This window comes from Bidens hawaiensis, unplaced genomic scaffold (genome assembly GCF_021521415.1).
Source record: "Bidens hawaiensis isolate Kalapana, Puna unplaced genomic scaffold, B.hawaiensis_p1.1 tig00022235_1, whole genome shotgun sequence".
Classification (NCBI taxonomy): Eukaryota; Viridiplantae; Streptophyta; class Magnoliopsida; order Asterales; family Asteraceae; genus Bidens; species Bidens hawaiensis.
The window spans coordinates 38,681-64,631 of NW_027493451.1; the positions used below are offsets into that span (position 1 = coordinate 38,681).

Consider the following 25,951-nt stretch of genomic DNA (forward strand, 5'->3'; position numbering starts at 1 on the left):
ACGGAATTTTTTTGCAGGAAACACGTAGGAAAATTGGTAGGAAAAGCGTAACAAAGGTTTTCAGACGAGGTCAATTCCTACTGCATGGTTCCGTTGGAAATACGTAGGTAAACACTCTTTCCTACGCGTTTCCGACGGAAAGTGGCGTAGGAACCCCCCCCCCCCCCCCCCCCCCCCCCGTTTTCTAGTTGTGATTGCTCAAAAAGTATCATGTTTGGTCATTGGACATTGATGACTAGACATAATTAATAATCATACCACGTCTTATTTGTGGATAAATAAAAGATTTTCGTCACTCATACGGAGTAAACATTAAATGTTTTATGGTTTTGATCAATATAAAAAAAGTGTCGGATCCTTTTTCACATACCACAACTATATTTTTTTCGTTTGATACACTAACCGCCAAAACCCAGTACCGTAACGCACCGAATCAAATGGATACTAAAGAAAATCTACAAGTTTTCACATATGTTCTATTTATAAAATAAAAAATCCTATGTAATTAATACCTACATGGCTACATAATAAGCATAGAACACTGCCATAAGCCAATGTCCTTTCAAAAAGAATCCCATCATATCCAATCCAACGGCTATCATAGTATTTATACAACTTAAAAGTTAAAACCCTTTGAAACTTCATCAAGCAAAATTAAGATTTGTAAATTGTAATGGCCAGCTTGTACTCATCTTCCATCATGGTTTCACAGGTTTACTTTTATGTTCGTTTAATATTAATCTCTAAAACATAGTATAACTTACAACATGTTTGTTTTTGTTAGGTTGGTTTGCACTTTGCTCAAAAATACTATGATGTGCTTCGGGAACACCCGGCATATCTTTACCAGTTTTACACGAGTTCTAGTACTATGATTCGAGTTGATGGTGAATCTACCGTGACCGCATCGGGTGTATCCTTAAGTTTTAAATAACTTAGAGTATATTGTTGAGTGACGCTTACTTTTATCTATGTTTCAACCTAGTATATTTGTATTTAAGTGCTTATTTTTTAAATGTTTCGCTATAAATATAAATTTTACTCAAACCCCAGTTGTAAATAATGATGTACACGGGACCGAAACATAAACGATTAAACGTACATGTTATCAAAGCCACCGGACGTTATGGTGAGTGTCAATACCGTAGTGAATCAAACCGATATCATAGGGTTGTCAATTAATGACCCGGCCCGAAACCCGACACAAAGAATATAGGTTTTGGGTCGGCTGATACGACCCGTATTCTTAAACAGGTCAGCCCGAACCCGACTCGGCTAAAAAACGGGTCAACCCGAACCTGACCCGTTAAAAGTGGGTTGACTTGCTGACCCGTTTAAGAAATTTAGACAAGTTAATATTTTGATTTTAAAGTTAAATACTTGAATTATAATTTTTCATGTATCTATTAACTTTTAAATGTTAAACTAATTACTTTTTGAAATATTTGGATCCACTCTCCGCTTCCAATATTTTTAATTTGTTAGTCCTAACTGTCTACTCTCTTATCATTTTCATTCGTTTTATCCTGAGCAAAATATATGAAACTAAGTTTGTTAATTGGAAATGAGAGATGAATACATAAAAACAATTAGATGTATCACAAATTATTAAAATGTTTTATATGAATAAGAGTAATCGATTGTTTAGGTTATTATTAAACCACCAGGCATTACTCACATTCGTAAATGAACGTAAAATGGGTTGACCCAAAGACGACACGACACAAATAAATATATGGGTTGGTTTAGGGTTGAAGAATCTCAATCCGCCAACCCGAAACTTATCAACACACCAACCCGACACGATTGACATCCCTAGGAAATCACCTAGTTTTTTTTTTGAACGGTGACTTTCATACTGGTTGAATAATCAGCCACAGCTCTCGGAGAGAGCCCCAACCGCCCCACTCGGGCCAAGACTATGTTATCTTAACCGGGCCCACGCTTGGCATCCGAGTTTGGCTAAGCGTTCCACGAGAAAATTTCGAGCCCCCTGCCACTTGACAGGAGTTGTCCGCCCACAAGAGCAAACTCTCTGGGAAGTGACACTCTAATAGAAAACTCATGTCGCCATCAAGATTCGAACTTGAAAGGCCAACCGGTATTAACCTCTTACCATCATTTGACAGGCCATTTGACCTAGCCCAAGTGGTTGGAAATCACCTAGTAAAATATTCATTTTGACCCAACAATTTATTAAAATAATTAATTACTATTAGCAAAGTAGTCAATTTCTAATAACAAGTAGCTTACCATGTTATGTTAATATTGGTTTTATTTTGTGAAAATTGTATTATTATTATTATTATTCTTTTTTTTTAAATCTCTTTTTAGCTTTTTGTTTCCTTTTTCCTCATTTTTTTCTTGGCTAAAACAGCAGATTTTTTTAATTGTTTTATTGCAGCAAATCCATTCTCTTGTTCAGTCATTACACTACAATGACATTGAACTAAACACTATAAACACTATCAAATCATGGAGTGAAGGGATAATAGTGTTGGTATCCGGTTCGATAAAATCAGACCGCTTTAGCGTTTGGAGGAAGTTTGTTAAGACGTTTTCGCTTGCTCCCCAAGATCATGAAAACATTTACATTGTTACAAATGATATATTTCACTTTGTTAGGGAGAAACACTTATCGGGTATCGCGCCTTTTTCTTATATATTCAGCTTGTTTGAATTTATAAAATTATATCACAATATGATCATGAACACTTGATAATAATTGTGACTTGTAGATGTTAAGGAGGAGGAGATCAAGGACCATGAAGGAGAGTACAAAGTCACCATACCGAAGATACCCAAAAGGGAACCGTTCTGTGGCGGCGACATAATCTAGTCATCTACCAAGGTATGGTAGGATTGTGCACGGCTCGGTTTCGAGCTAATATCGAACCTAATCCGAAACTTCGGTTTTTAGGTTTTGTTTTGGTTTTGGTTTTTCCATTTGAGTTTGAAAATCTTGGGCCAGAATGAAAAAGTTTGGCCCAAAATAATGAATTTAGGTCAAAATCATTTTGTAAGTAATTATATATTTATTGAATTCTTGTAAATTACTTAAAAACAAAAATAAAAAATGAAAGTCTAGAAATTCGGTTCAGTTTTTACAAAAACATAGAATCAAACAAGTTTTTCCGGTTTTATGTAGACCCCTAATGAAGGGACAAAGTTGACATTTTTCACATGAAGGAAATTTACACACTAGCAAATTTTTATGTTAAAATCCCCAAAGTTCAGATTTTGTGTCATTTACCAAATAATGTATTCAAATTTATTTATTTCAATACAACAGATTATTTTCAAAATCTTATTTTCTAAGATTTCACATATTTAAATTTACTTTTTTATATGCATTAAGTATTAACACTTTTTAATAAAAAGCTTATTTGTTTTATAAATATTTTATTGAAAAATGCTAAGAAATTTAAATATATTTAATCGATGTGATTACAACAGACTAATTGATCCTATATTTTATAAACATTTTAGCATTATAAAACTTTATTTAGAAATTATAAGAGCTTGGTAATGTTAAGTGATAGATATATTACATTGAACTTGAAATTGTCAACATTGTTATATATAGCTTGAAGAAAATGGAGTTTGGCGGCTCAAGCGTGTACAAGCATGGCGATCATGGTTTTTTGTTTGATGATTTCAGATACGTTCGATAGGGGTGTGCGTTCTATGATTAAGTTTTGGATAGTTTTTATCATGGTGACGCTGATTATGATGTTGAAAAACTTAAAAACAGAGTGTTAGAATATATATGTTTATACTCCGTATTTTTGGGATATATCGCTTGTGTGTATTTTTTTCATATGGTGACTCGTACTCATATGCCCTTAATATTCAAAGACTACAAGTCACACTCCTTAATTCCATCGTCTTTATTCTTTGGCATCGTCTTTGTCACTTTCTGAGTACTTTGATGTAGACATGGTGGTTCTTTCTTTTTCGACGCCGTCTTCCTATACTTGGTTTTGGACCTTCAATCTTCTTCATATTCGTTGAATCTTTCACCTTCATTACCTCGTCCATCTCTTGGATTTAAACTTGAACACTTGTTTTTTTATGTCCGGGTTTTTAACGGTCGTTGCACAGGTTCAAGATGTAGGAAAACAAGTGTGCCAATAAAAGCTTAGTAAGATAAAAAAGTATGTTAATTAATTAATACTGTAAATAGTAGACGAGCTGGGCTGAGCTTAAAAAACGACCCATGAGCCGAGCTCAAGCTCTAAAAAGTAAAAAACGAGCCAAGGTCTTGCCTAGTCGAGCTCAAAATATATAAAAAAATAATAAAAGATGTATATTATGGTTTTTCTCAAAATATATAAAAAGTAATAAAAAAAATGTATATCAATCAATTAGTTAATAAATAAGAAATGAGCCCAGTCTGAGCCTAAGCTTGAAAAATGATTCATGACCCTTGCTCGAGCTTTAGAAAAAGAGCTCGAAATGAGCCAAGCTCAAGCTTCTGTAAGTCAAAACGAGCCAAGATTGAGCCTAGTCGTGCTTGGGCCCCGCTCGGCTTATTTACACCCCTAATCACTATACAATGTGTATATTTTCTGTTCAAAGGATTTAAGGTTATACAGTCCTAGAGGCTAGAAAGATTTATGGATTTTTAGATCTCCAAATCTGTCTTCAGAACAAAATTATTTCATTTCAAAACTAATAATCATTTCGGGTTCAACCTGATGATAGTTTAAGTGACCATACCGCCCTAGGAGACATCCAAGAAGGTCTGCTTGTCATTACCGCAAGAGTGGACTCTCATTGTGCCCCAACAACAACTGTCTGTTGGTGGTCAGAGCGTCGACCAAGGTATCCCTAATGACCAAACCTATTTTTTCTGCTAAAATTAACATTTGGCATATCTCATTTGAATAAAATTTTAACACTTTTGGTGACTGGTTTACTTGTACCTTAAACAAATATTTCATTAAATTTAAACTAGTTATATTTGATAGACATTTTAGCCTCTTTTTGCTTGATATTTACCTAAGAACTTTATTGTCAACTTGGTTCAATAGCTTGAAGAAAACGAAGTTCCATGTCTAGGAGTGGAGTGGGTGGCGATCATGGCTCGTCGACGAGTTCAGATTCGTTATAACTATAGGTGGACTCCTACGTATTCTTTGGAATAGTTTTTTTTTATCTATTTGTATCGTTTAATGACTGTGATGCCAGTGATGGTGATCTGATAGGAATCGTATCTAGTTTCTAGTTCAAATGTCGTTTTCTATTTTAGGAGGGGTCAAGTGCAACTTATATTTCTATAAATAAATATTAATAGCTAATAGGGAGATAGAGAGAGTATGTTTTATGTTTAACATGTCATTGTCATGGCTCCTGCGTATGCGGTGAGAGAGGGCTAGGCCCGTGAACCTATTGTATACTTATAGAATTGATGTAATATCGAAGAGCACCAACAACGGTACTCTTTTTCGTCGTCCGTATCCCACCTAAAGCCCCGTTGCAAAAGAGAGAGCGTGGAGTGGTCGGCAGAACGGAAACGTCTGAATGAGTGGTGTGAGGGGGGAGTAGTCCAACCGTTGTGGGTGCTCTAAGTGAACAAGGCGTATTGATAAGATTTTATAATTATTCATAAAATGCTTTTCTTATTTAAAGAAATAATAATGACCTTATAAATCAATTCAAATAAAAAAAACACACTCAATCTTACAATAATCATCAACATTCATCAAAAAAAAAATCTATAGACCAACATCTTCAAGTGTTTTAAAGACAAACCGGAACCAGTGTGGTCGATTCAGTTTGATACATTGGACTGGTTCAATATAGAGATAAATTCAATATTTATATAATATTTCTTATTTTAAAACGGTTTCTTCGTTATCATATATCTCTCTTATCATTTAAACATGTTAGACATTTTTTCTAAAATGTTGTTTACACCAATTTTCAAAGTACTCATACCAGATAATAAATTGGTCTCAAGACTAATAAATTACTTTAGGTAGGAGGGAAATTAGATTTAAATTCATATATTCAAATGTATTCAAATGTTAACTCAAACTCCTAAGTTAGCTCCTGACTTTGCTCGCTTTAACAACTTGTAAATCTGCCTATATATATGCAAATGAAATCAACCTTTTTAACCATCAATTCAATAAACGTAATAGACTTAAGGTTTTTAATCCGGTAGTGATAATGGCGAGTTCGATCTCATCTTCCGCTTCTAAGGTATTTGCTTTTCTGCTTGTTAAATCTCGAAAACATTGTGCAAGTGTTATTAACATCATGTTTGGTTTATTTTTGTTAGGTTGGTTCGAACTTTGTTACTAAGAATGACTTGTCAGGTATTGTGACTTTTTCTTATATTAGCCTCTTTGAATTAATAATATGTTGTTCATAACATGCTTAAACGACCGTTTTGATCAATAAAGTCGAACTTTGAAAATTATTGATGAGACTTGAAATTTAATCAGTCATAGTGGGTCATTTGGCCAAAATCAGGACTTTCGTTCTAATAAAAAAGGTCAAATTTTGAAAATTTTTGGTCAAAATGATCGTCCACAAACACTCAAACGGTCGTTTTAAAGAAAAAAAATTAACTTTGAAAGATATTGGTAGGTATTTTGAACAATTATCCGGATGGCATTTTGACTAATGAATGTCAAACTTTTCTTAGGTCAAAACGGACGTCCATTTCTATCCAAATGGTCATATGAAATGATGTAGGATTAAATTTCAGAAGGTGTGTATAGCTGGTCCCATTTATTATATATCCTAAAGTCATAAACATTGGAAAATAATTGTGACTTGTAGATGTTAGGGGAAAGGAGATCAAGATCCATAAATGTAACAAAGATCTAAAGAGGAGAGAGGTTTTGACGTTCTTCCACACGGGCGCTAAAATGCTAGCAAGGTTAAGAGTGGATCCAACCATGTTGAACCATGGATGAAACAAATAACAACCTTTCCCGTTATTCGACCGAACGAATCCAAAAATGGTCCTATTGTGATTTCGGCTACAATAGCCGGTCACTTGGTTCGGGGGATCTATATAGCCGAAGGAGCTGAGACAGAGGTCATGTATGAACATTGTTTTAATCAACTAGATGAAGTGGTCCGTAGGAACCTAACCGAGGACTCGAGCACATTAACGGGAGTCTTGGGAGGAGTGGTGAAACCAGTAGGGCAGATTCGACTACCCGTCACTATAGGTGCCCAAGGAAGGTTCCGAACGTTGGAGATGACGTTTTTGGTTATTCGTGCTAATGCTTCACCCAACGTCATCTTTGGACGTTCGGGCCTTGGGGCCTTGCGGGCGATGGCCTCAATTTGTCATGGAGCGATAAAGTTTCCTACTCCAAACGGCATTGGGACTATGTCGTCCGAAGAAGAGGACTATGATGACAGTGTAACACCAGCCTAGTATGAGAACAAAAAATAGCTTATGTGGTCTATGTGTTCTTTAGTTATTTTCAGTTGGTAGTAGTGAGCATTTATGTTTTATGTTTAGTACTTTATGTCTTTATATTTCTATGTTTTTGCTTGTAATGGTTAATTAAGTGCAATACAATATGCACAATTAGTTTGTGTTCTTTCATTGTTATCCTGTGTGACTATTTGTTTAACAAATGTTTAATTGAAACATATTAAGAAATTTATTGTACCTAGGCATCATAAAGTATCAGTATCAGTCCAATTTAAATCGTGAGTTTGGAAGTATATGCGTCTTATCTCTCTTATGTATCATTTTGAATAAAAATGATAGAAATAAATATTTACTGGTATCAATTTAAACCAAGAATTTGAAAGTATGTGCGTCCTATCTCTCTTATCTACCATTTTGAATGAAAATGGTAGAAATAAATATGAAAATGACATATGACAGTAAGAATATAGGTAGAAAGACTTTAAGTGTGGTGAAATGGATCATATAACATATAACGGGACATGGGTCATTTTATGAAAATTTTAACATTTATGATTAGAAAAAAATATTACTTTGTGCATCAATCATCTTTGAAATTTTATTCAATGACAAAATTCATATGGTTATTATTTAATGTTGTCCAATTCAAAAAATGTATATTTACAGAATTGATGTAATTACAACACACATGTCACAAAGTAGAATTTTATGCTGATATAAGTGAACAAAGCATATTGATAAGATTTTACAATAATTCATAAAAATCTTTTCTTAATTAAAGAAATATTGATGACCTTAGGGATCAATTCAAATCAAGGATCTCTCTCAATGTCACAATCATAATCTACATCAGCCCAAAAAATCTAAAGACCAACATATTCATGTGTTTTGAAGTTTTGAAGACTGAAGCAAAAATCAAACTTGTGGTTGATTATATTCGATAGGTTGAACTTGTTTTATATAATATATTGATAAGTTCTACATTTACTTAATTTAATATAGTATTTATACTTTATGCTATATTTAAATATTTTTAAAATTTGATTATAAACTAGGGATTCTTTGGGTTTCAAACTTTTAATTTTAGACCCGAAACCAAATCCAAATCTTTCACGGCATTTTCAGGTTCAGGTTATTTGGGTTCAGATTTTTTTGGGTTGGGTTAATTGGGTTTCGGGTATCTAAGAAAAAAAAATCAAATTATAAATAAAACTAACCCGGTAAAGCAACATTTTATTCTTCTATTACGGTTTATATTACTCATAAAATATATATAAACAATAAATAGTCGAAAAACCATAATATGTGGAATATGAACACGTGTGTTCTAAATACAATATGATATCTTTAAACAAATAGTAATTCGAGTCTTTTTGGGTTAACTCGAAACCTAGAAATCATACCAAAAACCAACCCAAGTTACTTCTTCTCGGGTTTTAAGTTGGCTTAGTTTGAGTTCAGGTTCAAATTATATCGGTTTAAATTTCAAATAAAAACGACAACCCTAACAAAATATAAAATATTCTAAAGTTTTGGTAAAATCTAAACTGTTTGTGGTCTAAAGAAATAAAAATATATTTATACCGTCACCGTATTCATCCACCTCATTCCATTTCACCTTTCTCATAATAATATTAATAATAATAAGCTGTAACCACATGTCATTAAATTGTTAGGGTTTAACAAATTAGGGTTTTAATCGGGCTGTAATAATGCCCCATTCCTACTCATCTTTCGCTTCACAGGTATTATTATTAATATTAATATTAATTCTTTTTCTTTTCTGCTCGATCGTTTAATTATTAATCTATAAAACATTTGATTTATTATTGTTAGGTTGGTTCGAGGTTTGTTCAACAATACTATGATGTGCTTCGGCATCAGCCTGAGTTTGTGAAGCATTATTACAGCGGTTGCAGCACTATGATTCGAGTTGATGGTGAATCTACTGTTACTGCTTCTGCTATGTCTGTGAGTAAAATAATAATTATTATTATTATTATTTTCAACTTTTGTAGTTTGTACACTTGACTTGAACTCATTTTGCCCTAGTGAAATTAAAATTTGTTTTTAGTTTATATAATTGTATCAAGAAGAAAAAGGTGTTTTGAGGTGACCCACACTAAAAATATATAAACACTGTTTTTTATTTTATTTTAGTTTTAATGAACCAAGCTGCTTGCGAGCTACTACTTGAGCTCGGATCGATAAAAAGTTGAGCCTGTGAGCTGTGACTTAAATAAAACTTATTTAGTTGTTGATTCCAAGCTCGAGCCTTGCATGGGAAGCTCGTTTTGGCTCGTCTAGCTTTAACGAGCAGGGCGCCACGACCGGTTGGTCAACCGACCCCGACCCGACACCCTGATGGGCCGGGGATTATTTTTTTAAAAATATTCATATTTTTTATATATATTTTTGAAAAAAGATGTGTATTCTTAATGTTTATACTTTATATGCAAATACTCAACTCATTAAGGCCCTATTTTTTTTTTCCGCTTTCCGCCTAAAAAGATTTCATGATTCTCGGAGACGGCCTTGTTAACGAGCCTTGTGAATTTATAAGTTTTTCCTCTGTTGGACTTCTATTCATTATTTCCCATTCCATAACCGAGCTTGAGCTTAGCGTTAGCTCGTTTAAGGTACTACACGAGCTCGAACCGAGGTTAGACTCGTCAAAGGTTTTTTTTTCAAAACATATAAAAATTAATAATAATAAACAAGCCGAGTCTGAACTTAAAAAACAACTCACAAGCCGAGCTCGAGCCTTAGAAAAAGAGCTCGAAACGAGCCGAGCATTATGGTATAACATAGATTTAAAAAGTTTTGCGGGCATGGGACATGTTTGCTACTAGGCTCGATTACCCTGAAATATGCATACCCATTTATCCAAACCATACTTGTAAAGTAAATGTTTTTACAAGTTTATATTTACTTTTTTTTAGTTTTTATAGTTTATATTTTCATTGGGCAATATAATAATTTTTCCAACTGATAATTTCCAACAAATTAATGGGTATACCCTATTATCGGGGTCTGCAAAGTCCGTTCGGTTCGGTTATGGGGGTTAACCAAACTGAATGCCTGGTTAATCGCTGGTTTTGGGTCGGTTTCGGTTAACTTCAGTTTGTTGTCAAATGCATATTTTGTGCTTCATTTTTTTCTTCTAGTTGTAATTGGTTCGTTTATGGTGTAAACGATGGAAATAGATGTATAAAAATTAGAAACAGGGGTATAAAATTTGGATAAATACATACAAGGTTCGGTTCGGTTTCGGTTAAAGTCGGTTAACGGAGACACATTAACCGTAACCATAACCGTCGGTTTTGTTCGGTTCTGGTTAATTTTGGTTAACATTCAGTTTTCGGTTATGGTTCGGTTTTTGCTCACTCCTACCTTATGCCTGACGGGTATCGGGCCTATCTTTACTGCCGTTTTTACTTTATTTATTTATTTATTTATTTATATTTTTATTGCAGCAAATCCATGAACTTGTTGAGAAATTAAACTTTAGTGAGATTAAAATCAAGACCATAAACTCTGTTGGGCCATGGAATGAAGGTATTAATGTGGTGGTGTCTGGTTCAGTCAAATCTGATAACTTCAGTGGCTGGAGGAACTTTATTGAGATGTTTTCTCTAGCTCAACAAGATAAAGATTGCACTGTTATTAATAATATTTTTCACTTTGTTGGCAAAGAAGACTTATCAGGTATTATTACATCTTCTCTTATAGTATCTTATTCAGTTAATAAAATATTATATACTGATAATTAGGGGTGTGCGTGGTGCGGTTCGGTGCGGTTTTAGGCTAAAACCAAAATAAAAACCAAAACTTGGTTTTTGGAGTTTTTGAAACCGTTCAGTTTCGGTTTTGGTTTTTCGGCTTTCGTTTTGGTTTCGGTTTTTTCGGTTTTTGCCATTTGAGCATGAAATTTTTAAGCCGAAATTTTTTTGCCAAAACTTAATGAATTTAGGTATAAATAATTTTGTTAATTGTAAAATTATAGACTATTATACATTTGACCAAAAATATTTGAGTTAAATATTTATTAAATTCTTATAAATTACTTAATATAAAATATAAAAAACAAAAATTTAGGAATTCGGTTCGGTTTGGTTTTTTCGGTTTTAATTACATGAAAAAGCAAAACCGAACCGTTAGTTCGGTTTTTACAAAAACAAAAAACCTAACCGTCAGTTTTTGTTTCGGTTCGATTTTTTTGGTTTAAATTTTTCGGTTTTTCCGGATTCGAATCGGTTTTTTCGGTTTCTTGATAATTGTGACATACTGACATGTAGGCCTGGTATATGCAAAAAATCCTATTGATATTCACTATATCAAGAGAGAGGACACTGAAACCGTTGAAGACTTCCTGTTCCGGTTCACCAAAGAAACCTCGCAGATCCCACGAGCCAATGACTCGATGAAAATATCGGGTTTTATTCATGGCGTACGCAACGATGAGCTTGTCGAGAAACTACATGAAAACATCCCAAAAACATTCAAAGACATGATAAATCGAGTCAAAGGGTTCGTTAGGGGAAAGAAGGCACGCAAGACAGCTGATGAGTCATCGCACCGCCCAACAAAAAAGGTGAGGCATAACCCCAACGGGTGCATTGATACCGACGATTGTAAGTATGACCCCAACGAGTACTGTGAATACCATGAGGATTTTGGTCATTGTACGGACGAGTGTGTCATTTTAAAGGCACGGTTTGAAGACGCATCGGAAACTGGAGAGTTCGACCTTTTTATGAAGGATATCAAGAAACTTAAAGGTAAGAATAATGAGTCCGGTGACAAAGATTCAAACAAGAAAGTGGCTCGGACGCTTTTCAGCAAAGACACTAAGGAAATTGGTGGCGTCGATCGTGGTTCTTCTGTTTGATGATTTCGTATTTGATCTAACTTTCGCGTAGTTTTTATCTAGTGTGTCCTTTGAAGGATGGTGATGTGAATGTTGATGATGAAAGACTTATAGACACTTAGTAACATAGTGTTGGATGGTTTTTATTATGAGCATATATATATATATATGAATATTATCAGTGATTTTGAATTAATTGCTTGCGTTTTTAGATCCTTTCACAAATCATTGTGGATATTGTTGCCTTGATCTTGTCTAGGGGTGCAAACGAGACGAGATGAGCTCGACTAGGCTCGAGAGTCGAGCTTGACTCGTTTAACTTACACAGAGCTCGAGCTCGGCTTGTTTCAAGCTCTATTTTCAAAGCTTGAGCTCGGCTCGTGAATGGATTTTGAAGCTCGAGCTCGGCTTGGGCTCGGCTTGTTTACTATTTATCAGTTATTGTTTATATAATTATAATTATTTATATGTTTTTTTCATAACATTATATATATTAATCAATAGTTATTAAATATATATTTTTAAAAAGTTATATAAATGATAGGCTCATTTCGAGCCAGCTTGAGCTCGAAAAGTGAAGCCGGGCTCGGCTTGTTTACTATTTAAAAAATTATTTTTTATATATTTATAATTATTTATATATTTTTTTCATAACATTATATATATATTTTAATAATTATTAAATATATATTTTAAAAAAAATTATATAAATGGCAGGCTCGTTTAGGCTCGCGAGCCGGCTTGAGCTCGATAAGTGAAGCTCGGGCTCGGGTCGTTTATTAAATGAGCTTATTTTTTAGGCTCGAGGTCGGGCTTGGGCTTGATTAAGCTCGACTCGATCGAGCTTTTTAACGAGCCGATCTCGAGTAGCTCGCGAGCAGCTCGGCTCATTTGCACCCATAATCTTGTCACTCGTAAGGTTGTCTTCAAAGAGAGATGACGTATAACGAAGATCACTTCTCGTATTGTTACTTTTACACACCTCTTTTAGGTCTACCTACGACTTTTTTGTTTAGACAATTTCATAGTAACTAAACTTTAAACTCAGCTGGTCACAACTATATTGTACGTGTTGTGACAAAAATGCCTCTCGACTGATGTGCGTATAGTGACTTAATGAGATAGCCGGCTATCCAATGCTACCCGCAATTTGGATCATAGTTGTAAATTAAGAAAAGTGAGAGGCAAACATGCACAATGTAAAATTTAGGAAGCATCCGTGTAATTAACTCATCTATTCGTTCAAAAAACTTATATCGATTATTCATTCATGTTCGATAATGTTGTAGACCAAGTACATAACTTTTTTATAATGCGTACACTTTTATAACTTAGCAGTTTTTAGCCAAAATCCCAAGTCTTGAATCAATTTATTAACTATTTAACTACGTATTCAAGAGTAAAAAAATAATAATCATACTAGAATAAATATATTTAAAAAAAAGAAAAATTAAAATTCTAGTAATTTGCACTTATATAAAAGATTTAACATTTTCTTTTTATAAAGTTGTGATTTGTTTTAGTAAAATGTTATAAGCTTCATAGATGTTTTTACATTTTAGGTATGATTCAAAGAAGATTTGAAAATAGTAATATTAATACAACACAAAATCACCAAAAAATCCGAAACAACTTAATATCAACAAAAAAATTTAAAATAATGATAATAATACTAAAAAAATAATTATAAAAAAAATATTAATTTTCGAATAAATGAACATGTATACGTAAACGAACGTTAAGGAACGAACCTAAACGAACGTATTACCAAACATTCAAGAACACAAATGAACGAACGAGGCCTCTGTTCGTGTTCGTTCGTTAAGCTTACCAGACAATTTTTTTTGTTCTTTTTCCCTTCGAACTGTTCCCTGAACTTTTGATTCATTTACAATTACCCTGTATACCGAACCAAATAACCCTTTGTTCATTATTATTCATTTGTTCATGTCTTTGAAACCAAGTCATGTAACTAATCACTTGTCATATAGGCACATGAAGGCATGGAGAATGAATATATTCATCTTGGCTTCAAAGCCAATCAATGAACATAAACCTCAAATTATAACTACTTTGCTTTGAATATGAATTGATTCCATCCTTCCATTTCTTTATATCTTGTCAACAAAACCTTAACTCCATCTTCGAGTTCTTCGATATTCAAAGAAAGAGGTAACTCGTTAATTAAAAAGCGTTCTAAAGATGATGGTCAAGGCCCCTGCCAAAGCTCGTGGCGATCTATATTTTCCTTTTGAATCGCTAGGTACGTTTATATTCATCAGGATGCTTTGCGAGCGAGCCAAATTTACCTTGTTCGTTTATATCCATCTTAACTTGAAAACTCTTAATGAGCTAAAAGTTGAGCTCAAACGAGCCAACTCGCATATTTTTGTAACTTCGGAAATTTTATATGTTTATTGTCACATAAAAGTCGATATGATAGATGTAACAACAAAAAATAAATCCCTTAGATTTTCGTTTATAAAAATTGGGCTCGTTAATTGTCTTACTTAATTTGAGTGATCCAAACGGACGAAGCAGGCGTCTGGCTTGCCTCGGCTTGTTTTAAAATTTTCCGAGAATTCTTTCTCCCAGTTAGTTGTTTTAATTTCTTCTATAAGTATTTTAAAACTAATATTGAACTTATATAACAAATATCACATTATAATACCAGGTCTCCGTTATCTGATCCAACTTGAAGTAACAAAAGAAACTGGAAGACGAATTATATCCCGTGACAACTCCAATACAAAAATGAGACGGAATTGTGCTTCAAATTTGGCATCGACAATTACTTCCATAGAAAAAGGTTGAAACTTTTTACATTGTTACATATTATTGATTTGTCTATACAAAATTTGTCTTATTTTTAATCTAAACTCAGGGTCACGACAACCCAAGAACCATCAAATTAAGGACGTTGATCATACTGTTCAACGCCCTCGCGCGGTTTTATCTAGTCCTGGTATGACTATTGTCCTTGGCTAAACAAAAATATTAATTTTAGTAGCAAATGTTTGTTGTCTCTAGTTTAAGTAGTAAAAAAAGACTTATGTGTTAGGTAAAAGATACAAACCGGATGATAATTACTAGATGTAACTCATAATAAATGAAAACGTTAGCTAAAAAGAGAGACATTGTGACAAAGATATGAAATTTTCACACGCTAAGCAATTGAGTAATCATAGTAAGTGTTTATACTATTTCTTAAACATGCCAAATTATCAAACTTGTAAATATATATATATATATATTAAATGTGTTAAACCTATTGGCTATCATATAGTTTTATTCGATTGTTACATTATCATGTAATAAAAGTATTAATTTTTATGCCGAGTCCTTAAAAAATTGTGCAAACTCGATTTAGACTGGAGTTTTAAAGTCTGTTTCAACAACTGGCATCTTTCTCACCACGTTTAGTTGTTACATTACTTGGTTTTGCATAATGGATTGCTAGTTACGCTCATCATTATTTGCTATGCACAGGAGAGATGATTTATGTCACAATATGATGTATTTCTTAAAACGATGCATTTTTCATGCAGTTTATAATTTGATTTTTATATTGTTTCGCTAGCAGATAATGATCTTTTGATCAAAAAGATGAATAAGAGGACTTTAAAACAAGATTCTAGTTCCAAAACACCTACGAGGAGAGTTAAGTCGACTTGTGTTGACATAGAGAATGCACCCATAAGGATTCGCGGCACAAACTCAACATTTAACTCTCAACATCGTCCGAAAGTCAAGGACTACAATAAACCATCTGTTTTAAAGGAAAAGACATGCACCATAAAGCTAAAATCTTAGTAAAGCTTAGAAACGTTATGTTTGACTAACTAGAATACTTGACGTGTTTGATTACAATCATTTAGAACTAGTCTTTCCTTTTGTTCTCATTTACTGTATTTGTTTAAAATGGAGATAATACACACCATACTCTTTTTATTGTCATGTTATTTGATATTCATCAACACACATATGAAAAAGAATAAGATAAAACCTAGATAACCTTACACACGTAGTAAACATACACTAATCAAGTAATCATACATAACCTAAGTAAACTATCATATACCATTAATCTTTTTAAATCAAGTAAACTTTACGTTAACCCACATGGTAAAACTCAATACTCGATTACACAACACATGCATCATACCATTAACACATCAACCCGACCATCCGTTTTGTTAACGAATACAAGTCTCACGACTACTATCTTCGCACATCAACTTTAAGAAGCTTAAACACAATAACATATTTTAGGAAACAGATCCAAGTAACTCTAACTCAGCTGGCTACAACTACTGAATGAAAAAAGTATTTCCCGATTGAGATTTCCTCTCTAAACCCCACCTCGATAACTCAACACTCAACAATAAAGCAGCAAAGCAATCTCTTTTATAATACCAACTTTCAACTAGCATCAAAATAAACGTTTAACGTATTGTCTAAACTTTATTTCAAAACAGAAATAACTTCCTCAATACTCTCATTTCCATCATCAAATTAATCGCAAACCCACACTTATCATTTTTCAAAACCCTTATCTTCTCTCTCTTTCAATTTCTCATTTCAATTCAAAATTGACATCAATATTATTTCACTCACTACTAAACCTAATTACTCATCCTACACACTCAATTTCACTTCATTACTTCCAATTTCCAAAACTACACCACCATTTGTCACCTAGGGTTTTCGAATTAGGGTTTTTGATCCAGTTGCGGTAATGGCGAGTTTATACTCGTCTTCCGTTACGGCCTCACAGGTAATTGTGTGTTTTCCTTGTTTAATTTGGATTACATGTAATTAACGAATTAGGGTTTACGATTGATATGTGTTAGGTTGGATCGTACTTTGTTGAGCAATATTATTCGATGCTTCAGCAACAGCCGGAGTTTGCTTACCAGTTTTATACCGACTCGAGTTTGATGATTCGAGTAGACGGCGAGTCGACGCAGACTGCTTCGGCTATATACGTGAGTTGTTTTGAACTTTATGACTTATGGATTACGTGCCGCATGTGTACATGGTTGTGATATGATATTAGGATGAATGAGTTTTATTATTATTGTATGCATTTGCTTTATTTGGATATTTAGATCAAGTGTAGTAAAACTTACGAGTATCCGTAGTGGTCTAGTGAGTGTGAGCAAAACTGATAATCGAAACCGTTAACTACAAGTAGAACCTGTGTCCTACAATCTATGTAGTCTGTATCGCTGATATATCGGTTATTGGTCCCTTTGTAAAATATTGGTATCGATAATATATAGACCGATATTTGACCGATGTTGGACCGATATTTGACCAATATTCCCGATACCAGTGTTTTAAGTCTTAATTATCACTTTATATGAATTTTACATGGATATTAAAGTTACTGATATCTGACCGATATCCCACCGCGATAACTAATATATGAAATATCGTTTCTTGACTGATGTCTGATATTTTCTCGTATTAACTGCTTAGCCTACAATTCACACCGAGTAGATGTTTTATACCACCATTTCATGTTTTTATACCTTCATTTTCATATATGAAATGCCTCCATTTCATGTAATATCTCAGTTTCATGTATTTATATCTTCATTTTATGTATTCTTGCATGCATTTCATGTTTTTCTAAGCAAAAATTTTAGGCCAAGTTTGATTTTGGTTATTAACTAACCCAACTGAACCGGAAACCAACAAAATAACCAATAAACCGAACTGACTAACCAAAAAGTGATTGGTTAATTCGATTGGGCTTATTAACTGAACTTGACTGTGCACACCCCTAGCAAAAAGTGTCTCTATGTAGGCGCCTCCTAGGCAAGGCTTGTGGTCACACTCATGCTCATTAAGGGACGTAATGGTTCAGTGAGTGTGACCAATTTTTTTGATTAATATAATATTGAAAAAACATCCACAAGCATGCTTGTGGTCCATTCTCGGCGGGTTGCTCATGCCCCCTGCTCACGATGGTATTACGGGTGGTCTAATAGTATGAATATTCTTTTACATATTAAAGGTATCTTAGTAGTCGCATGTGACATGTTGTTTGATATGAGCCATCGTGTGTACATTATGCTGATAAGTATCTGCCAGTTCATTCAACAATGCTATGTGAGTTCTAACACAAGACAATTATTTTTTCCCGTTTCCATATATGGTTTTATTCTCTCTGGTTACATAAGAATCAAGTGTTTAGTTTTGCTTGTACTTTCTTTTTATGTAATTTAATTTTTGATGCACCATAGAGTTGGTGACAGTTTATGACTTATGCTATTGAAAAATTCATTTTTGGTTATGGATTTATCTCAAACAGGAAAAAACTTTAAATCAAGATAACGTGTCAAAAGATGAACATTTTGTAAAATTGTAAATGTAATTCATGCTACTTTGTAAAACCAATATATCTTTGAGTTCATTTTTGGTTATGGATTTATCTCGAACAGGAAAAAACTTTCAAGCTTAAAGATAACGTGTCAAAAGATGAACATTGTGTAAAATTGTAAATGCAATTCATGCTACTTTGTAAAACCAGTATATTTTTATATTCATGTTATTCTTGTAATATACTATTGACTGAATACCTTTTGTAATCTTGGTATTCAGTCAATAGTATTCAAAAAAATACATGTAGTTATGAACATATAAGTTTTTACAGGTGACCCACAGTACTATTTTACTGCTTCTTTTGGCTTTTATTTTCTGTCACTTTTCTTGTCTATTGAGCTGTCTAAGAAATGGAAACCTTTTATTGTACCATTGCAGCATATTCATACGCTTCTTCAATCATTACACTTTAGTGGGATTGAAATCGGAACCATAAACTCTTCTGAATCATGGAGTGGAGGGATTCTTGTGGTGGTGTCGGGTGCGGTCAAATCAAATTGCTTTCTTGGTTCGAGGAAATTTGTTCAAACGTTTTTTCTTGCTCCTCAAGAGAAGGGTTACTTTCTTATAAATGATATTTTTCACTTTGTTAGTGATGAGGTTACCAGTCATTTTTCACCACCGTTGGCCACTGTACATAAGCATGATTTTCAACCACTGAGTTCTTCTCAGAACTTATCAGGTATTGCATCTTTTACTAGTAGTTAGTTTATTTTTGCATTTATTAAATAGTGATGGTAGATTATTAAATAACAGTTGTTGAAGATGCATTTGAGGTTGAAAAGTTTAATTCTGTACACTTACAAAGTAATGGTCAAGGTGACTACTTTACCTCACAAGATCGTCAAAATCAGCAGCAAGAAGACTATAAGGAAGAGTCAACGGTCAAACAGCCTTCTTTTAACCATGTTGACCATTTTCAAGAGTCATTTTATCAAAATACAGTGAAGTTTGATCAACAGCCGTTGCATCAAAACACATCGCTTTATGTTCAAGAATCAACTCAAGCTGTGGAAAAGCCTGTGAAGTTTACATACGCTTCTATAGTAAGTTATTTCATTATTTTTGTTATTCTTTTCTTGTTGCCATAAAAATGGTTATTTGCAGCTGAAATCAAACGCGAAATCCACATCATCAGTAACATCAGTTCCAACTCAAGCTCCAGTCATTAAGAGGGTTCCATCTACAACCGGATTACATCAACCACCAGAACCTGAAACTACACCTCATGTTACAGAGGATGCTTCAGTTAGCGAAGAAGGTGAATTCATGTAACTTTTATCCATTTAATAAAAAACAACAAAATAAACTGTAATGTAGCGGGTTAGTTTGCCTCCGGGTTAGGGCGTGTAAATTTTGGTGGGTCAAAATGGGTCGGTATGGGACGACCCAAGACACTTGTTTAATTGTGTAAATTTTCTTTTAGGTGAGTCGATGTCTGTTTACGTGAGGAATTTGCCCACGTGGGTTAGGGCGTGTAATTTGTGGTGGGTCAAAATGGGTCGGTATGGGATGACCCAAGACACTTGTTTAATAGTGTAAATTTTCTTTTAGGTGAGTCGATGTCTGTTTACGTGAGGAATTTGCCTACGTCTATTACTACTCAAGAAATTCTTCAAGAGTAAGAATTTTGGGAGAATTAAGCAGGACGGTGTGTTCATAAAGAATCGCAAGGTCTTATTTTTTAACTATTTATTTATAAGTATAATATATGTTAACCACTATTATTTTATTTAGAGTCAAACTTGTAATTTGCAGGATGTTGGTGTTTGCTTTGCATTTGTAGAGTTTGAGGACCTTAGTGGTGTTCATAAAGCTATTGAGGTACGAGTTTAATGAAATCTGTTTCTACTGATATGAACATATTTGGAGAAAAATAGTGTGATTAAGTTTATTTTTCCTTAACATTTGCGCTTGTTTATATGAACTTGACTTGCTACGTCTAAATTTTGTAGGCATCCCCGATACAACTGGCTGGAAAACAAGTGTACGTTGAAGAAAGAAGAGCAAACAGCAGCAGCAGCAGCAGTTCTCGTGGAGGAATATGTGCTCTTAAATAGAAATAAATCATCTTTAATTCTTTGCGGCCAATACATCAGATTAAAATATTAAAATAACCTTTTTTAAAAATGGTTGATTTTTTAACAGAAGGAAGAGGAGGCTGGAAAGGAAGAGGAAGTAATGATGCAACGAGAGGACGTTACGGCGATGCTTCTAATGGCAGGGGTAACGGATTGCGTAACTACTAAAGTGAAAATAACCAGATTCTAGTTTTTGACCATAGTTTGGTATTGAAACAAATGCTTAGACTTTTATGATATCATATCACATATGCACTTTGTGAATGTTGTTTTTTATCTTGACGCGCATGAACAACTATTGCCAGTTTTAATCAATTTTGGCGTGTAAAGATTGAGATGACCTCAAGTTTTTGTAGCTAATCAAATAGATTTCTCAGTGATATTTGAGATTGAAAAAACTTGCTTGTAAAAGAGTTTTTTTTTTAGCTTTTATATATTTATTTGTTTATTTTATAACCATAAGAGCTCGTTACTAGAAAACACATGGGATCCATAGGTACTCTGCATACCAAGACGATAGGTTTTAAGGACTAATGGTAACCACCGTTTGGTTCTTAGAAGCATCTCCGATTATTAATTTTTTGGGTCATGTAAGAGATATAGAAGATGCCGATGTTATGGAGAAGAGAGGAATGAGAGACGTTTTTACGTTAGAGGAAAGGTGAGAGATAGAAGAAAAGGGGGGGGGGGTGCTTTTAGAGTTGATTTTAGTTGTGAGGGAGACAAAGTTAAACAATGATGTTTTTAAATCTTCCAATTGTAATGGCTTCTATTAGTTATACAAAAAAAACACCTCGTTAGTATCTAAACCATTTAATCAGTCGTATATATCAAAAGTAGCTCACTAAAAATATTATAAAAGTTAGTTTACTGTTTAGAAGTGGATTTTCCTTGTATTAATGAATTATATTGTTTTTTTCGCTTCTTCCTTCTTAGACCATCTCCACATCGACGTTTTCAGATAAATTTTCACGTGCGATCACGCTCACTCCTCCCCTCACATTCCCTACTCTTTTGAACGTATTCCTCTCGGCATCTCTCTTTCACGTCTCTTTTATGTTACTTTCTTTAAATCAAACTAGGTATTATGAAATAATCTTTTAACATATTGTTGATTATAACACGATCTTTTCATGTACAAATATAATTATTAAAACCTTAAATACATATAATTTCATAATATGATTCTTAAAACAATAAATGCGTTAATGAGTGGGCGATAAATACGTTAATGAGCTGGCGGTGGAGTGACAATGAAGAAACTTGGTGTTCTATGTAACTTAGGTTCAATTCCTGACCTCGTCATTTAGTTTAAGCGACTACAGGATGATGATGATGATGATGATGGAAGACTAGGCAAGTACGTGACGTTTACCAGTTAAATCCTTGAATTGAACGAGTTTTATCTCACTACACTGTCTGACCTTTGAACGAGTGTTCACGGACTTGACATTAGAATGAGTGTATTCCGATTTGATGAAATTATTTAAAAAAGAAACAAAAAAAACAATAATTATTAAATTATTATAATTTACATAACCAAAAGTCCAAAACCCTGAACTTGACTGTTCTCCATAGCTAGGGTTTTGCAACATAAACAGAAAACGATGATCGGCAGAAGATTTATATCGTTTTTCAGACGAAACTCTACTGTTTCGAGGTATCAATTCATTCAATTTCAATTGTTTAATATTTAATTGTGTGATCTGATCTGTTATTGTTGTACAACAGCAATTCGGCAGATGTAACGGTGGAGGAAACCACGGCAAAAGCATGGGGCCGAAGAATAGTTTCCGGCGGCTTGATTTGTCTCACCGGCGGCGTTGCGTTAAGTGCACTTGATGATATTTTCATTTATCAAACTTGTAGCAGGTATTATTATTATTATTAATATTAACTTTCAGTCTTAATTATGGTGTGAATTATAATGAAATCTACATTAATTGTGTGTTTGGATATTAATTAAAAGTTTGTTAAATATAATATTGGAAGGGGGGATAATGCGATTTTAGTCTCGGAAAACTGTTGAATGAATGGTTTCGATTCTTAGATGTATAGCTCTTGTAATGTGCGTTGATAAGGTTGCATCGAATGCTATGTGATTCTATGATGCATGTTGGGATGTAAACTAGCAACTCGAGCTCGAGCTCGGCTAGTGAGTAGTTTTTCAAGTTTGAGCTCGGCTCGTTTCTGTTTAATTAATCAGTTAACTTGTATATTTATATGGAACATAATGTATATTTTTTGGTTGTTTTTATCATAAATTTTGTATATAATAATTATTAAATAAATAGATATTAAATATAATTAAACCAACTATATAAATAATAGTCTCGTTTAGACTCGCAAGCTAGCTGGAGCTTGATAAGTGAAGCTTGGGCTCAGGCTCGTTTATTAAACAAGCTTAGTTTTAGGCTCGAGCTCATTTAACCTTGTCTTGATTTGAGCTTTTTGCGAGCCGGTCTTGAGTAGTTTGCGAGCGGCTCGGATCGTTTACACCCTTACTCTGATGCGATCTTATGTGTGATGCAGTGCGATATGCAATTGACCAGCGTTTGAACAAATTGGACCGTCGATTGCAACGGGTTTGTTTTTCAAATCTGAATGAGCAATGGGTTTAAGCATTTGAACAAATTACTGGATTAGACTATCGATTGAATAAATCTGACCAATATGATGGGAATATCGTATATTTTAGTCTTTAAAAGTTAACAAGTTAAATTATTATCTAGTAAGTAACTTTTTAATAACTTTTTTTAATAACGAACGCCTCGATATGCATCAGATTTTGGGATCAGAATGCATTGGAGAGCCACACACTTTTTTAAAACCAAGGTATAGCTAAGTGGCACAGAGTGATTCAATGTCTCGACTCAGTACCCACTTAAAGATCATTAAGAATAGTTTGAAATTAATATCATTAGACTAAGCATTCAGCTCGTTAGGGCTAGTCCCTTATATCTTTTCTTTGGGAAGAGTTGATTACCTTGATGCATGCTTCACAACAGAAGTCAGAACTAAACAAGTTTTCTTATTAAATCTCTTATCGGGTCGAATGGGTTAATAGAAAAATAATGCCAAAGTGGAAACCAATCAAACGGGCTGAAAGTTTTCTTAAGTGTATTTTAGGTTTTTATCCCATGCAACATTCAACCTCCTAAATTGCTGTATTCGGATGATTAGTTTATTATTATGCGAGTATAGCTTTTGTAATCATATTTAACATACTATTTAAACGAGCTTTTTTAAATTCAATGTTTTTAATTTTGTTCAGTAAAGCGATGGAGAAAGCCAGCAAGAACCAGGCTATTATAGATGCAATTGGGGAGCCGATATCTAGAGGTCCTTGGTACAATGCATCACTTGCCATGACTCACAAAAGGCATTCGGTTTCTTGCACTTTTCCCGTTTCCGGGCCCCGTGGCAATGGAAATTTTCAACTACGGGCTGTTCGTAATGGAGGTAAGAAATCATCATGTTTTTTTTACTTATTTTCCAGGTATGGATTATTCTACACTCCAATATGCTTTTCATCATATTGTTCCCAAGTATTTAAAAGTCCAAAATTGATTATTATAGTTGCAACCCCACCAAAGAATAAATGGGAAAAAGTCTTTCAAGAGAGATGCTAATATGCATTTTTTTAATTTATCCGAACTAGGTTATAACTTATAAGAGTCCTAATGGCAATATGCATTATTTTAGTTTATCTGTTTGCTTAAACCTTAATATCTCTTGGCAACTATATGTATATTGTCTTCAACAGAAAGCGTGTGTTTCTGTGTTTACATGTTTAGTCTAACACTCGCGTGCACACACACTTTTTTTTTTCTTAAAGTAATCCACATTACCTCATAGATTTTGGATATAAGTTATTGTCCTTGAAAAGCCTGTATAATTCTTATAATGTTTTTTGTAAGTCTCAAATTTATATGTTAAGTTTCTCCAGAAAACACGTACATAGAATTACACGGATGGTCCTTGTGATTTGGTCATATTGCAACTTTGGTCCCCAAGTTTCAAAAATTATAGGTTTAGACCGATAGTTTGACAACCAATAGTTGGACATTTCACGCGCACTTAACGAAACAAGTTAACGTCCATCCGCTCCGGGAACCATGGGTTGTGAAAACTAGTCCAAACTCTAAAGTTGTACCTTTTGAAACTCAGGGACTAAAGTTGCAATATGGCATACCACAGGGACTGTATAATTATTTCAAATTTTTATATGAAATCCAAATCTGCTATTGTAGCAATCAAACCCGACTCGTCATATGGGTTGGGCGTGCGGGGTCAAACAGGTTTGGCAACAGGTGAAGTTTGGTATGTATGTATTAGGTTTGTTGAACTAAAACACTTATTCTAAAATTTAACATTTGCCAAACAATTTATGTATCAATTATAATTACAAAACTTATATGCTTCCTTTTTTAGGCTTTTTTTTTTTAATTCGCGTTTGACCCGTTAGTGATAAATAAAACATCATGCATTTCCAAACTCGATTAAAAAATAAAAACCTTATGTATGATGTTGATGACGTGTAAACAGAAGAGAGCTGGCTATCATTTTTCCGACCACGTGACTGGGAGATCTTAATTATGGACGCTCAACTACATGTTCCTGAAAATGATGAAAAAAATAGAACATTCAGAATCCGCGTATCAGATGACGTGTCTCCACCAGCATGCCAGCTGTGCATCACAAATTGCACCAGAAGTCAAGAACCGAAAGCTGCTGAAAACAAACAGCCTCAACCCACTTAACCATTTTTCAAGTATTTATTCAGGCGCCTTTTACCAATAAAAATAAAGATTTTGCTTTTAAAGTATATACATTTGGTGTTAGTGATGATTTTGAAATATGTTGGTTGCTGTTATCTTCTATGTGATATTGTTCTAACACAATTTATAACCTGTTACAAAAAAACATTTGTTGGCATATGAATAAAGATGGAAGTCCATGACCATGTAGTGTTTTGTGACCAATTCTTTGCATAATTATAATATCTATTTGTTAAATACAATTGTTTCTAACACATGTGATTCATTTACATTAAAATATGAAACAATATAGTCTGGACCAACTATATTAACTATTTTGTAATTTTGTGGTTTTGGTCCGGAAAGTAGGGCGTATAATGAATATTAATGATGGAGAATAAGGATTTTAGAGTCATATCTGGTGGTAATAATCGAGAAA

The 25,951-nt window shown here is 33.7% G+C and overlaps 3 protein-coding genes and 1 pseudogene across 4 annotated transcripts; all 4 read left to right on the forward strand.

Moving 5' to 3' along the window:
* The first annotated feature begins 9,020 nt into the window (after positions 1-9,020).
* Positions 9,021-12,558, forward strand: LOC143565013 (uncharacterized). The gene is made up of 4 exons (XM_077052123.1): positions 9,021-9,153; positions 9,245-9,379; positions 10,885-11,116; positions 11,707-12,558. Exons 1-4 carry the CDS (start codon positions 9,121-9,123, stop codon positions 12,297-12,299), a joined length of 993 nt encoding a protein of 330 aa, XP_076908238.1. The 5' UTR covers positions 9,021-9,120; the 3' UTR covers positions 12,300-12,558.
* Positions 12,559-14,313: 1,755 nt separating this feature from the next.
* Positions 14,314-16,231, forward strand: LOC143565018 (uncharacterized). Its single transcript, XM_077052127.1, has 4 exons — positions 14,314-14,541; positions 14,953-15,087; positions 15,163-15,243; positions 15,862-16,231. Exons 1-4 carry the CDS (start codon positions 14,481-14,483, stop codon positions 16,089-16,091), a joined length of 507 nt encoding a protein of 168 aa, XP_076908242.1. The 5' UTR covers positions 14,314-14,480; the 3' UTR covers positions 16,092-16,231.
* Positions 16,232-16,837: 606 nt separating this feature from the next.
* LOC143565023 (nuclear transport factor 2-like) lies at positions 16,838-21,071 on the forward strand (annotated as a pseudogene). The gene is made up of 9 exons (XR_013140986.1): positions 16,838-17,055; positions 17,132-17,266; positions 19,050-19,353; positions 19,428-19,717; positions 19,779-19,932; positions 20,226-20,345; positions 20,430-20,495; positions 20,627-20,717; positions 20,820-21,071. The product of XR_013140986.1 is annotated as a nuclear transport factor 2-like (transcript).
* Positions 21,072-22,329: 1,258 nt separating this feature from the next.
* LOC143565015 (uncharacterized) lies at positions 22,330-25,951 on the forward strand. Its single transcript, XM_077052125.1, has 4 exons — positions 22,330-22,412; positions 22,484-22,624; positions 24,027-24,214; positions 25,301-25,951. Exons 1-4 carry the CDS (start codon positions 22,360-22,362, stop codon positions 25,513-25,515), a joined length of 597 nt encoding a protein of 198 aa, XP_076908240.1. The 5' UTR covers positions 22,330-22,359; the 3' UTR covers positions 25,516-25,951.

Excerpts from the sequence above, each read along its gene's own strand:
- LOC143565018 (XM_077052127.1), top strand. The coding sequence starts at position 14,481 with ATGATGGTCAAGGCCCCTGCCAAAGCTCGTGGCGATCTATATTTTCCT. Across the intron at positions 14,542-14,952 it reads TTTTCCTTTTGAATCGCTAG|GTCTCCGTTATCTGATCCAA; the intron begins GTACGTTTATAT and ends TTATAATACCAG. Across the intron at positions 15,088-15,162 it reads AATTACTTCCATAGAAAAAG|GGTCACGACAACCCAAGAAC; the intron begins GTTGAAACTTTT and ends ATCTAAACTCAG.
- LOC143565013 (XM_077052123.1), top strand. The coding sequence starts at position 9,121 with ATGCCCCATTCCTACTCATCTTTCGCTTCACAG. Across the intron at positions 9,154-9,244 it reads ACTCATCTTTCGCTTCACAG|GTTGGTTCGAGGTTTGTTCA; the intron begins GTATTATTATTA and ends TATTATTGTTAG. Across the intron at positions 9,380-10,884 it reads TTACTGCTTCTGCTATGTCT|CAAATCCATGAACTTGTTGA; the intron begins GTGAGTAAAATA and ends TTTTTATTGCAG.
- LOC143565015 (XM_077052125.1), top strand. The coding sequence starts at position 22,360 with ATGATCGGCAGAAGATTTATATCGTTTTTCAGACGAAACTCTACTGTT. Across the intron at positions 22,413-22,483 it reads CGAAACTCTACTGTTTCGAG|CAATTCGGCAGATGTAACGG; the intron begins GTATCAATTCAT and ends GTTGTACAACAG. Across the intron at positions 22,625-24,026 it reads ATTTATCAAACTTGTAGCAG|TAAAGCGATGGAGAAAGCCA; the intron begins GTATTATTATTA and ends AATTTTGTTCAG.